Source organism: Balaenoptera borealis (genome assembly GCF_965194805.1).
Source record: "Balaenoptera borealis genome assembly, chromosome: 11".
Lineage (NCBI taxonomy): Eukaryota > Metazoa > Chordata > Mammalia > Artiodactyla > Balaenopteridae > Balaenoptera > Balaenoptera borealis.
In genome coordinates, this window is record NC_138868.1 from 104,521,528 (window position 1) to 104,536,865 (window position 15,338).

Here is a 15,338-nt window from a genome sequence, read left to right on the forward strand (position 1 = left end):
GCAAATTATTTTCTCAAAATAATTTGACTACTTCCCTTTAATATAAATAATGTTCAGCTTTTAAGAACGCAGAAGTAGAAAGTTAGGAAGCCACGCTGAAATACAAAGTCTATCCTTTTGGGGACACGAGGATAAACGGGGTATCAATCGTAATATTTTTATTTGGTGTTTGGAATAGTTTCATTTGTTACGTCTATTCCTCCAGTAACTTGGGGGAGAGGGGTTCTTGCGTTCAAGTATCAAAACAGACCCCTCTCCTCCACCCAAAAATGAGGGCGGGGGACAGGAATACTATTAATCTGGTGTAATAAAATACTTAAAAGAAAAAAAATAATAAATTGCTGAATCTACTTTTATAGGATATTTTACCAGAAATAAAGATTAAGGGAAATGCCTTGACTGAGTCTGAGGTTGCTATTTAGCCAAAAAAAAACCAGAAATAAAACCACTAAATCAATTTTCCCTTACTAAGTCGAATATAGTTATACAGTATTTTTAACAAAGATAATAAATAAATATTACTTAATAAATAAACATCACCGTATTTGTATATACTCCTATATAAATCTTCACACATATCTAAAATAAAAAGAAATGCATATGGGCCATGAATTAGCCTCAGGCTTATATATACATTTCATAATAAACACATTTAAGCTTTTTAGTAACCCAGAGTTAGATAATAAATTCGGCAGGGTCATGAGAGACCTGGGATTTGAACCAAGTTCTCTCACTCCAAGTGGAGTACTCTTACATATGGATTCTAAAATTCCTCTTTGGTGGTGTATAGTCAGCATTTTATTCCTATCATAATTTCCAAATTCAGAGATTTGTAACATAACCTCACTGAAAAAAAAGCGTGTTCGGAAAATATTTATTTTCAAGGCAACAAAAGGAATAAATTATAAGGACAATGATGGGAAGGCCTGAGAGTGCCCAGAAGCTCTACTAAGAGATCCTTAAATTGCTTAATGAATCAAAGTTTTCAAATCATTCCACTGGTCAAACAAATCTTAGAAACGTCTTTAGAAACCATTACTATCGTCGAAGCGCTAAAGTCGAAGTTCTTCATAGGATTAAGATGAGGAAAAGCTTCAGGCCCAAACTACCATTCTTCTCCTCTTACCTGGACGCACGGAAGAGCACAGAATCGGGAGAGTAACATACAGCAGTGTCTGTAAGGGTCCAGCAACTGGATGCATAGCGCCAGATTACAGAAGCGGGCAGGACAGACTTCCAGAGCAAACTCCAGGCCTTGGCTTACTAAAAGACATCAAAAAAAAAAAAAAAAGGAAGAAATTCTAAAGTACAAAAACAGTTGAAATTTTTTATCTGAATAGCCAGAGTTACGAACACGGTGTCTGCCCTCTATTTTGAAAGCTCTATATAGAGTGCGTCAAATACAAGGCATTTAATGATCCACATCTTCCCATTTCACAAGCTAATCTCTAGACGTTAAATTAAAGTTAGAAATTCTGCTCATTCTTCCAAGATACTAAGACACTTATTTTACACAGAACCAATCGTTCCAAATGAATACGTAACGGCCTTTAGCGCCTTTCTCTTTGTACATCTCACAACCATCTAAGACTCAACACAACTAAAATGCATTCCTCCTCTATGTTCCTTAAAACAGCAACAATAACAAAAACAACAAAATAATAACTAACGTTTATACAGTGCTTGTACGAGCCAGACACCATCTCAGTGCTTTTCATATATTAACTGAACCTTCATGACAACCCTATGAGTTAGGTACTTCTGGTTTTCTTCCCTTTTTTCAGATGGGGGACTCATGGATAGCACAGAGAATACCAAGGGCAGGCCTGTGTGGGGATTGAGCTTGTCTGCAGAAATCCAAAGACCACTGTGGTGAGAGTGGGATGATCCAAGAAAAGAGCACAGAGGAAAGCTGGGCTAGATCCCGCCCAGCTTCAAAAGCCACGCTGAAGATTTTGGCATTTATTCTACATGCGATGGCAGACCCTTGGAGGACTTAGAGAAGGGAGTGATGGGATCTCATTATGCTTTAAGAAGATCACTGGCTGATGGAGACTAGACTGAAGTGGGGCAGGGATGGAGGAGGGAGACCAAGTGGGAAGTTACGTGATTGCTGGGGAGAGAGATGAGCACGTGGTGGGTTAGTCCAGTGAGTCAGCTGTGGAGGTGGTGAGGAAAATCACCGGATTCAGAACATACTCTAAAGGTTAAACCAACAGAAGCTGCTGAAGGCTTGGATAAAGAGTGTGAGAGAAAGAGCTATATCAAGGACAACTCTTAGTTTTTGGTGTAACAGAATAAGTAAAAGCTCTCTTTCCTGAAATGGGGAAGACTGGAGAGGGGAAAACGGCTGAAGAAGAGGTTGCTCAACAGCTGTGTTTTGGCCGCGGAAAGTCTGAGATCTGTGAGGCATCCGAGTACTAGTAACTAGTCGACAGTTGCATATAGGATTCTGGAGCTGTGGGAAGAAGTCAGAGCTGAAAATGCAGATATTAGACGTACTAAAGCCTTGGCACTAGATGAGCACTAAGGAAAATATGATAGAGGAGGAAAGATACTCCAACCTTTAGACACTGAATAGAGGAGAAAGAATAATGGAGACTAAGAAGAAGTAGCCAAAAAAAAAATAAGAAGAAATCCAGGGGAGTGTTGCATCCAGGGAGAAAAATGGAAAATATTTCTGGAAGAAGACAGTAATCAACCCATCTCAAACACTGCTGAGAAATAGAGTAAGATAAGATGGCATCAGAAAGCCATGAAGAAGACCACGGGTGATATAGCAAGAATGGTTTCAGTGGAGAAGGGACAAAAGTCTGATCAGTTCAAGATAGGATGGGAAGGGAGGAAATGAAGAAACAGACACAGAAAACTCCTTCAAGGATTTGCTATAAAAGGGCAGCAGAAAAATAGAGAGAATTGCTGGGGACGGATGGATGGCAGCCATGAAAATGTTTGTTTATGTGTTTTTTTAATATAGAGATAATATAACACATTTACAAAGCTAAAAAAGTTTCACACAACCCAGCACTGGTGAGGATGTGGGTAAAAATCACTATAATATCTCGTTGGTGAAATATAATTGGTAAATTCCTTTTGGAAGGAAAATTATTCATTCATGCAACAAATATTTATTGAGTGTTTATTACATGATGGGTACTATTCTAAGAGCTGGAGATAGAGCACTTAAAATATATACAAGTAAAAATAAGTAACAGACAAAAATGTATACCTTACATTCTGTGGGAGAGATGGACAATAAACAAGATAAATAAATTAGGAATATTCACAAGGTCCATGCCATCCTCCAGATATGGTTCATTCCTTCTCCTCTGTGCTACTTCTACACCTTGGTCACTATCTACCACTGCACTCACTACTGTGCTCTGCAATTTATCTGGTTACATAACTGTGTCCTCTTTGAAGGCAAGAATGATGTCATATTCAACTTTGCAAATTCTAACGCCTAGCAGAAAAGAGGCACTTGATGTTTCTTAAAATGAAAGGAATACCTTAATATAACGTAATTCCCAGAAGTACCTTAGAGAGTAGTATTTAATGAGAACTGTTATCTCTACTGAATTGTGTAACCTAGCTATATTTTTATTCCTTCATTCACTTATTCATTCATATATATGATTTCAAAAATTAGCAAACATAAAGTAAGTGCCTACTGTATGCCAGACACCATGCTAGGCTAGAGATCCAAAGAGTGGTTATTATGTCGACAAATTCTCCCCTACATTCCTGCTTGGCCAGGACACAGAATCTGACTACAGAATACAACAAAATGTAATGCCAGAGTTACATTAATGACATTTTAGAAATGAGAATTCTACGTGTGTGCTCATCTGTGAAAAGAAAGGTTAATTCTAACCATTGGTAAAACTGGGTAGTAATACAAAGTAAGGCACCTTAAGTATGGCTTTGAATAAATCGAATATTTCCCAGGATCTGCTCACTTCTCTACACCAGGTACTCCAAAATCTCCAAGTTGCAAACTCAAGTTTATCTACATCGCGGACTATCAGTTCGAGGCATGCTTTTAAATGTTTCCTTGCTGAACTCTTTTAAAAGTGGGAGAAAATCCTCTGGTACCACCCGCTGGCAGAAGGGGCCAGCTGTGTGAAAACTTTTTTGGTTTATTTGAATTCTTCCCTTGGTTCAAGGGTAAGAACTGACACACCATTGCTAAGCAGTCACGGCAGAGTAAACATTCAAACAACTTGTTAACAGGAGGCACTTTCCTGAGAGGATGAGGACAAGGAAGAGAGTCTCTTCCTTTTGCCAAATCTTTCCTCAACTATTTATTTATTGAAAAGCAGTGAAACAAATTCCAGAGTCAACTTTAACCCCAGCACGTGATCTAGTGAGTTACTTTACAGCTGTCCTTTAAAACATCACAGCTCATTATTGCTACCTAAATATTATCACACAGGAATACGCCTATCTTTCTATTACGTTAACATGCTGTCAGTTGATTTGAGAGGCTGGAAAGAAATTATGACCCTCACAGTCACTGACTAAATATTTGTTGACTTGGTTTATGTTTATCTGTGGCAAGCCTGCTCAGCTTGTTAGAAAATTGTGATATTCAGGACAAGAACCTGGGTTCTGTTGCTCTACGGGTCAGGTGGCTTGAAATTATACTCAACAGCCACCAAGAGCAACCTAGGTCCAACCTCACAAACAAACATCCCTGACCATAAGGAGGGTTAGATGATGTATAAATCAGCGTATATGCATTAGCACAGCTGGAAAATTACTCAATACTATGGCATTTTCAAAAGTACTATATTTGTCGAAAGAGGAAACTTCTTAATAATATTAGTGTTATTGCTACTTGACTAATTAAGTTATTGGAAAACAAAAAATATATTTTAACATATATATATATTTTAACATACATATCTAACATCTATACATAAATATATGTGTATACTATAAATGTATATAAGTATATATAAGTTTTATATATTTATAATTTATATACACATAAATATAAATATGTATCATTTCCCTGCATTGCTCGCAAATGAACAATTTGTTTGGCCAAGTTTATCACAACTGAACAAGGTTCCTGCCATCTTCTCACACACAGATCAGTGGCCTTAACACGTATGTCATCTTTCTTACCTACAAAAATTTACCTTGGCAAGGGAGAAAACAGCCCTAATTTCCTCTGCATAGAAACTGTTATCCCATCCTCCTTTTCTGATCTGGAAACAGTGGCCAGCAGAGAAAAGGTCCACAGTAAGAGGACACCAGCCCACCCCATCACACGTCACTTGCCAAGGCTGTCTGACCTCTGTTCTAGCATACATACCATTCAAATATTCTCATGCAAAAATTAAAAACAGAATTCAGATTTAAATCATATCAGATAGAACAGAATTCTGATTTAAATTACACTGCCATTTTTCAGACTGCAGTGTTTTTCTCATTTAGAATTTTGTTTTAAGCATCCAATGTGGTTAACATAACGCCAGGTGATATTTTAAACAAAATATTCAAGGTTTTCTTTCACATATTCTACAGTGAATATGCTATTTTATCAGGTAGAAAATTGTTAACAGAAAGTTTCTACAAATACTCAATGACAAAGAAAATTACACATTTAGCATAAAAATGTGGAATGTGGGCTTCCCTGGTGGCGCAGTGGTTGAGAATCTGCCTGCCAATGCAGGGGACACGGGTTCGAGCCCTGGTCTGGGAAGATCCCACATGCCACAGAGCAACTAAGCCCGTGAGCCACAGTTACTGAGCCTGCGCGTCTGGAGCCTGTGCTCCGCAACAAGAGAGGCCGCGATAGTGAGAGGCCCACGCACCGCGATGAAGAGTGGCCCCTGCTTGCCACAACTAGAGAAAGCCCTCGCACAGAAACGAAGACCCAACACAGCCATAAATAAATTAATTAATTAATTTAAAAAAAAAGGTGGAATGAATGTACAAAAAAAAGGAAAGTAAGCATGACAATTCTATCACCTAAAGACAACACATCAATATCTCAATGCATTTTCAACTAATCCTTTTCATATTGTGTATATTTACATAACTGAAGATCATTATATGGAATATAGTTTTAAATCCTGCTTTATTCATTTATCATGATCATGTTTATTAAATTTATTTAAATTATTAAATTATTAAAATTATTCATAAACGTCATTTGTAACAGCTATAGATACTTATTGAATGAATGTATCAGCACTTAATTTGCTTAGCCATTCCCTATTGGTTAGGGTCCATTGTTTTATACGTGTGCATATGTATATTTTTTGTTTTGTGGGGTTTTTTCGCTATTACAAATAATACTGCTGTGGGTATCTTTGTCCATAAATCTTTAACTACTCTTCTAAGTATGTCTTTAGAACTGACTTTTAAAGTGGAATTATTGGGCCAAGGAGTAAAAACATTTTTAAGACTCTAAATATATAGATGGTTGAGGTTGTTGTCCAAAAAGATGGCAACAAGGCACAATCCCCTCCCCATCAACCGCCACCAGCACAGTGGGGGGACCCCTGCTCACCAGCATACTGTTTATATCCTTACACTGAGGTAAGCTAAGTGTGGATATCAAACATGAATTTGAGAAATTAATTAAAATATTTTATAGGGCATAAAGCAACATTCACTGTCTAATATGTTAGGGATTTCTCTAACAGTATTCTAAATTTATATGGAAGTAACTGCAGAAAGAATAACAATAATGGACACTGCAGGCTACACTGATCAAACCTTGTCCATCTCTGAACTTTCAATTACAAAAAACACCATGGACACAAAAATCTCCGCTTTTTACCCAAAATTCACTTCAAGTAAGTTAAGGGGTTGTGTGTTGAGGTTGTTATACTGTGTGATTTTAATTTATAACGTGTATTTGCCTGAAAATAAATTTGTACGCAAGAACTGCTGACAGACGCTTTCTGGCAGTATTTGCTGGCATTCAAAATAGTAAGTTACCATTCATTCCAAACCATTATCCTCTCTTCCTTACTGCTTTCCGTGTCCATTAAGCATATATATACACCCCTACTTTCCTAAACTACTAGAGGTAGTAAAATAACTCAAGGACTTGGACTTTAAATTGGGTTTGATCTTGTCTTACTATTGGACATTGACAAAAGCCTGATCAATTTCCCATGTGAAAAACAGAACCATTAAGGCTTATCCAACTCACTGGTCTCAGGAGGAATTAACATGGTCATGAGGAAGTTCTTCTACCTCCTTCCTATCCTCAGAGGAAGTTAAAGGCCAACATCCATTATTTTCACTGCAGTTCTGAGTGGCTGACTTAAGTGTCTGAGAAGATGCTCAGTGGTCACTTTTCTCCCAAGAACACCTGGTAGTACAGTCTCTTCAGAGTACCAAAAAAAAAAACAAACAAAAAAAATAGAACAGCTAAGTGTAGTATCCCATTCAACCTACAAATCAGGGGATAACTCCTCCATGCGGTAAAAATCTTTTTTTTACCCATTCTCCTCCCCATTCCCCACTCTCATATGGCCCAAATGCTGCTCCTTGAGTCCTGGCCTAAAGACTAGCTGGTATCTCCTGAGTTACAGGGCTTTCTCTAAGCCTTTCCTGCATGCCTACAGAGAAGGCAATTTGTCTTGCATTACAAACTGTCCTTTTAAGCCATCCCAGGCTTAAGAGAATTTCTGTGGGCAAAGGGAAGCTAAAGGTATGCCTCGTCTCAGAATAAGAAAGGAAATAGTTCCCTAACATTTACTTAACTTATTGTTCAGGTTGTGAACTTCATGCTTTTATAACCCCTTTTCAACATGCTGCCAGAATAATCCTTTGGGAAAAGTCCTGAATTTCTAGATTTGATTCCTCTGTTTTTAAAGGAACGCCTTTGCTTTCCTAAGGATGATCAAAGCTGTCTCTCTGAATTATCCCCTCCCTAGACTCCTATATCAGACTTTCTTATAGTTTTCTTTGAGGCTTAGGGAATAACTGGGATTAATTTGTGAACAAAAACTCAGCTTTGGGATCAGTATTGTTCTTCAAAATAGAAAATTCTTTAACTTAGTTTTCGTTTTTAAAGGCATCTTTTTCTTCATGAAATAGTAATTTCCTTCTTAAAAAAAAAGATTGATTCTTACTTTCAAACCCTCTATTTCAAAACATCCTATTTCTCAATTGTTGAGAAAAAAATGAGTTTTCAGAAATAACTAAACAAAAGAAAAAATAAAGCATGTCTACTTGAAATTTTTTTATTAGGTACTGATTAATTCAGCACAATTTCAATTACGGAAGTCCAACACACAATATACTTTTTTTTAACCTATTGAACCACCTTGACCTTAATCACATCCAGCTTTAAATCTCCTCTCAAAGTTTTCTTCATTCTGAATATTTGAATAATTTAGCTAAGAAGCAAACATTTCCTGCACAGATTTCTCAAAGAATCTTACTTTTTCCAAGAAATATTCATCCAGTCAATTAATTCCATACGTAGGGCATCTACTTTGGGCAAGGTCCTGGGAGGGTACAAAAATGAGGAAGATGAGGAAGGCATAATTCCTGAACTAAAGGATACTGCAGCCTAATTAGGAAAAGAGGGCTTGAATTAATTAACTTTGGAATAAAGAAAATGATAGTAAGTAAATGAGACAGTAAAAAGCATTAGAAGAATTCAAAGCAGAGGAATTCATGTTTCATTCAACAAATACTTAGTGCCTGCCTACTACGTGCCAGGCGCTGTGCTATGCTGGAAACTCAGCCAGGGAGAAAACAGGCAGGGTAGCTGCCTTCAGGAGGTTCTGAGTCAGGTGAGGACAGGTGACAACTAAAGAAGCTGTTCAAACACAGCCTCACCTAACAGAATGACTACATGTTTTGCCACAGGGGCTCCTGTGAAGTTATTCCACGTTGCAGACGGCTTCTTTTTATTTGGTATAAACTTTTATATAACTTTTTCAATCAGAAACTAAACAATGGAACTTTGATGTTACAGCTTCGGTCAAAGACACACCCACCAGCGGGGATGCATCATTTCCACAACTGGTGGAACACTTCACCGCTTAGCCTTTATTTTGCCATAAGGTGCTTTTGTGTGCTGTAACTTTAAGTGCCATGTGACTGCAAGATAACTACATGCCTTTAGAAGACTTCCTGTCTCCAAGTCTACTTCCCGACTCCCCACCTCCCCAAGGACTTCCTCACCAGCCCTCCTTCACCAGTCACCACCCTCAAGTCTTCTCTTTCTCCTTTGCTGAGGACAATAAACTCACTGTAATATATTTAGGAACAAACTATTCATTTACTTTCAAAATATTGTTTATTACCTACACAAATTTGTTTTTATTGCTTAGTTGATTTATTTTTCTATCTGTGAAAACAGTGTAGCTCTCTTGGTTTGGGAGGGAACACATGATTTTTTTTTCCACCAAAATCAATGGAAATGGCTTTCGCTAAGAAGCAAGACTTTTCAGTGGAATTCCCTGGCGGGCTGGTGGTAAGGACACAGTGCTTTCACTGCCGTGGCCCCGGTTCAACCCCTGATCGGGGAACTAAGATCTGCAAGCCACAGGGCGTGGCCAAAAAAAAAAGAAGCAGCAGCAAGGCTTTTAGGAAATAAAGGATTTCAGGAATTAAAGTAGGTAAGTGAGGAAGGGATAGGTGAGCCACAGAATAAAGCAAGTACAGGTGCTACGGGAAAAACGGAAGGGTTACCCAACCAAGACTCAGAGGCTGAGAAGATTTCCCAGAGGAAACAATGATTTGGTGAATCAGATGGAGAAGTTTGGGAGGAGGGAGGAAAAGCAAGGGGAGGGGCGTATCCCAAGCAGAAGGAAGAGTCTGTGTGCAGAACCAGAGGCAGAGAGAGCAAGGAAGAATGGGCTGGAGAGGAGAGTAAGGACGGGGTTGACAGGTGACAGGTAAGGCACATAGGTGAGTAGAAGCTAGAGCATAAAGAACAAAATAAATCAGGTCAGGGTGCTTGGCCTTTTTCCTGAGAGAGGAGTATTAACAGCTTTTAAGCAGGCAAGGGACAAGATCAGACTTGTGCCTTTGAAAAATCATTTACACTGCAATGTGGAGGACGACTGAAGAGGGGTTAGGAGGCTGCTGTGAAAGAGAATGGGGACCTGTACTAGAGAAATATCAGGGGATAAATGTAAAAGGTTTAAAAAGTGTTAAGACATGGACATATCTAAAAGCTATTGGGTTGGCCAAAAGGTTCGTTGGGTTTTTTTTTCTGTAAGATGGCTCTAGTAAGACTTAGTTGTCTTTAACTTCATTCGAAACAATTTTGTTAGATTGTACGTGACAGCTGTCATATCAGCGTGCATTTAAAAAAGGACTTATCAAAATTGGTGAATTTTTGTGTAGCCATATTTAGGAGGTAGAATTGATAGGACCCGGATAGTGAATGATGTGCATTGGGAAGGAATACATCTCTTAGACATCTTTGGAATGCACTGTCTGTCCACTTCTGTCTCCCTACTGCTTCGGCCATAAATAAAGGCATGGAACCTGCTGTCCAGATTTCTCATTTGGACAAGCGAGTTCGTGGATGCTGTGTCTTCACTAAGACAGGAAACGCGGAGAAGCACCAGGGCTTTCCGTGGTTTGTTGTTGCTGTTTGGAGGGTGGCAGAGAATGGAGAGGATGCATCTTAAGGTGTGGAGCTAATGAGCTGAGTTGGAGAGCAGAGAAACTCTAAGACAGACCTGGCAGGCAAGCGGAAAGAAGCCTGAGTGCTTAGGAGAGACGAGGGAGGCGTCGGCGCACAGAGGAACTGTTATCCCTACGGGGGAGGGGCCTCGAGCTGAAGCCTAAAAATAAAATACAATAAAATCGCCTTTCAAGGGGTAGCAATTCCTCACTCAGAATAACTCACATTATCAATACTACTAACAAAAAAGATTTTTGTAACAGAAAAGGAAAAGACAGAAAATGATATTCCAGGGATGGAATCAGACACTCAGACTTCCTAAAAATGAGTTTCCAAATGTCCCTGAATTTCACACCCATATACCTTTCAAAGGTACCACAGTGTAGGGTAACCAGACGCATTCCTTCACTAAAGCCTTTGATCAGTGACAGTCTTCATGCTGCCCACATGGGGTCCCGAGAAATGAGAGTAACAGCTGGCAGGCATCCTTCAGTGGTCTGACTGGAGGCGTGGGTAGGGGCAGGAGGAGGCGGAGGAAAGGAGAAGGGAAGAAGGTGCTTTCCTAAGTTCGGTGGCAACAAATGCACCCTCTAAGAGTCAGCATGTTCATCTCTGGGGGCTATTCTCGGTGCTTTTAGAGACTAGAGAATCCCTTCAAGCAGCCATGTGCAACTGACAAGGATGCATTCTCCGACCTGCCTCATAGCTGGGACGCAGGACGAGGAAAGCAGAGCTGCAGAATGTCCAACACCCAGGCCAGGTCAACGACTGGCAGAAGTCTCTTCTCACCAGGACTCAGCCCTCCTTGCCGTCAGAAATGCAGCACGCTCGGCGGTACCCGCTGCACGAGCTCGGAAGGATCACGCAGTCATGAGGCTCAACGTTTTTTTAAAACATTGACACCTACAGGCTTCACGACCCTTCCCCCACTTCTCCTGAGTCTCAATCAAGTCAGCCAAGCATACACACTGATCCTGCTGCTTGCAGAAGCATTTCCTTTCACTGTGGACCATCAAAAGTCGAGGAAGAAAATGGAAGTGACTTGGAGTTATGGCACCAAAAAGGCCAAATGAGCAAAGAAATAATCAACTCCACATGAGCCACTTCAGCTCCAACACAATGAAAAGGGCCTAGGACTAACCCCAGGAAAGGTCACGGAGATCAAAGGTCACAAGCAGAAAAAGGCAACAGTGAGGGGCTGCCAGCTGCAATAGGAGTCAATGTGGTCTTAATTACACTCCGAAAGGGAAGGGGTCTGAGTGAGAGCCGAGTTGGGTTCTGTTCACAATATTTGTGTGTTTAAAAAAAAAAAAGTCAAGTGTTCCTGTTCCACTCTCTTTCAAAGAGGCTATTTCTTCCTGCTTCTAGAGCACAGGAAACCAAGAATTGTGGAGATAAGATAATTCTGGCATCCACAGTGAGCTGTACAGGAGCGTTACAAATATTTAAAAGTACAGCTGCATACAGACAGTGAAATTCTAAAAAGTGACTTGGGAGAGATTATTAAAAACACAAAATACAGCAAGTTTCAAGGGGATTACTCTGCAAGCATCACAGAATCAACACTTGCCACAAATCCAACTCTCAGGAGATGTTCAGGTTTGTCATTGGAATTGGCTTCATGGGAAAAAATAAGAGAGTGACGGTAACCACAAAACACATGCCAAATGCAAAATCTTAAGTTTGCAAGGAACTAGCTAACCCTGAACAGGGCGATATTATAAAGATCCAGACAGACACCTGGCTAACCGTCTTTGATGGAGAATGAGGAGGAGGAAAGTGACGACATTTAAAAAAGAGCTCTAGATGATGTGTTAGGTAATAAGATTAATATAGTTGTTAATAAGGCCAATGCCTTGCTCAGACCTTACCAAATGGAACAAATTTTCCCTGGCCATGATGAAAGACACCCTCATGGGGTTTGGTTTAGATTGCATTTTCATAACAAGGAAATAAGAACTGAAGGAGAAACTCGTTTCCATGAAATATATTCTAATGTACACAAACACTGAGCAAAAAGCAAAATAAGAAAAATTTAGAAATCTAAGAAAAAATATCTTTGCTGCAAACAAACTTGAATCAATGCTGGTTGAGCACTGGACCTCCTTCAGGATGATTTTTATATTATATGACCTGCTGAATTATGAGTTTCCTAGAGACCTGGAACATAGTGATACTAGTTTCCAAGTACCTCTTCCATCTTTAAACTTGGCTGCCTAAATTAACTGAAGGGGTCTAGATTTCTCAGGAGGCCTGCTTTGTTCAAGCTGGTGATGGGAATTAGGTCAGACACGGCTTCATCAAAGCTGTCACAGCACCATGTCTGTGCACCAAGCACTGAGAATGGGACTCTTCAAGCACGTTCATAAGTTGGCACACAAGTAAATCACAGATTCCTGTGCAGTTAGTACGCAATCCCCACAAACAGATTGAGAAACCTAAAAATAAGTAAAAATGCACATTGGTCTGTAGAAAGAAAACTTGCATTCCCGGAAGCTTTGATAGACAGATAAAATCAAAGAAATGATCAAGATACAATGTCTTGATGAAGTGAAAACAGAAAAAGAAATCAATTAAGACTGGGATATCTTTCTAAACACAGCACAATACAGCATGAAGTTTTAGTGCAACTGGAGAGCCTGAGACGCACTTTTAGCATTGGGTCCAGTCTGTCCACCAGAAATGAAGCAAAGCTTGTTGGAACAACTCTGCTGGGCTGCATGTGTATCAAGCAAGAGCAGCTGCTTCGTGACATTATATTGGGCAACAGTAAACAGGATGGTCCAAAGAAAGGATTCAAGGACACACTGATACAGGAGACACACACACACACATATACAATACACACAGATACCACTGGAAAGCCGTAGCAGCAGATAGACCCAACCCGGAAGACAGATAAACTTATTCTAACGATGCTCCTCTTTGCAAAACTTTTCTGAAAATCCTTTGTTAATCATTTTCAGTGTCCATGTATAAACAAGGTATAAAAATAATCTCATTAGGTATAATTACACCTGATTTTTAACCCCGTATAGTCTTAACTCTATCAGCATCACCCAATTAATTCATTAACGGTTATTTCCAAAAAACTCAAGAACACCAAAATTTTTTTTAAAGTGCCATAAGCAGTAAAGATAATTCCAAGAGAACCCCAAATTACTCAGTACAATAACAGCGATGTGAGATTAAATATACAGCTTCCTGAAGAGACAGACGTCTTTAAAGACACAATTCTCATTTAAATATTTAAGTTCTGATATATTTCTTAAATATTTCATATCACACTATACTCACGTCATAGCTGACATTTGTAGAATACATGTTAGATGTTCATACATCCATGTACCTTGTAAGCTGGAATTTTAAGGACTTATTGGCTTCTATGCACAACTTGAGGAGTTTTTGTTTTGTTGGTGAGATTTAGAAGAGAATTAAAACTTTATTCTTTACATAATGAAGATGATTAATTTAGGGCTTAAAAGTATAAGAATGCTGTGGGTTGGATCCTTAGCTTAATTTTCTAAAATCTCTTCATTCAACCCTTTTTCTAAGACAAATTATGAGTGGAGTTGGAAGCTGTAGCCTAAAAACACAAAAAGCAGTTTCTTGTTCATTTATACCACAAAAATGTATTGAGTACATACATTCAAGGTAGCTGGGAGAAAAGATGGGCGGAGGGGAGATAACGTAGAAGTAGAATAAGATAACAGAGACCAGAACTCGACCTCATTTCTTAATCTCTGAATCTTTAACTCTTGAACTACATATAAACAATAGCATTTAAAACTTTTTTGAGGTATAAAAAAGTTTCCAAAAGTGACAGGAGTCTGAATTTTTTAAATAACCTATTTTTAAATATTTAGTAAGTATATTTTAAATATATATATTTTAAAATTAATAGCTGGTGGTCTACAGTGATGTATTTCTTTTTCCTAGAGAATGTTAGTCAGTTAGAACATTTACTAATTTAATGTGGCTTAGGTTCTGTCTGCAAGTGGGGAGAAAAAAAACCCACAATTTTTTCCCCAGCTTTAGGATTCTATGACAAACATTCTACAAGTGCTGTGTTTAAATGAAAAATCAGTTAAAAGCTTGTATGCACCTCTTACACTAGGTTTTGCCTCATCTTTGGCAGACTCCAAAAATGACTGAACTAACGAAAGAGGAAAGGGGGAATAAAAACAGCAAAGGTATCCAAAATCAACAAAATTTCAGCTCTAAAAATTAAGGCAAAAGCATATAGTTCAGCATGTCAGTTTGCAAGCAAAAAAAGAGACTGTTTGTGTTCACTCTTATTAAAAAAAAAAAAAAAAAGCCAAGTTGAAAAAGAAGCAGGAGACTAGTTTACGATTTCACTGTAAGAACTTAGAGAGGCGGCCCCTTTACTTTGTCTTCAGGTAAAGAAACTGGAGAAATTTCTCTAGCAAACTTTCCTGCTTTGTGAAAGGGTCACCCACTATCTTACAGTCAAATTATCTGTGAGGTTTTCACAGAATTCTTGAACCACTGCTAGAAACATGTACACGATGGAAAAGACAGGCCTTCTCATGAAAACTCAGGGTTTATCTTAGAAAAGAACCAGTGGTTATGAAGCAAACAACACCGGCAATTTGAAAACTACTTAGTTATCAAGCTTTCCAAGAATTTACATTTAAAACATTTCATAACTCCACATAATCATCTTCTTTTTCTCTTCCCAGCTTCCCTGCCA

At 38.8% G+C, this 15,338-nt stretch overlaps 1 protein-coding gene across 11 annotated transcripts in view; it reads right to left on the bottom strand.

The window, feature by feature from the left end:
• Positions 1-15,338, bottom strand: part of CDON (cell adhesion associated, oncogene regulated) — a 103,350-nt gene that overhangs the window by 60,232 nt on the left and 27,780 nt on the right. For all 11 annotated transcript variants that reach the window (XM_082340996.1, XM_082340988.1, XM_082340991.1 and 8 more), the window contains one exon: positions 1,127-1,263. In XM_082340996.1, the coding sequence (XP_082197122.1) occupies positions 1,127-1,202 (76 nt within the window). In that variant the 5' untranslated portion in view covers positions 1,203-1,263. The remainder of the gene's footprint in view (positions 1-1,126; positions 1,264-15,338) is intronic.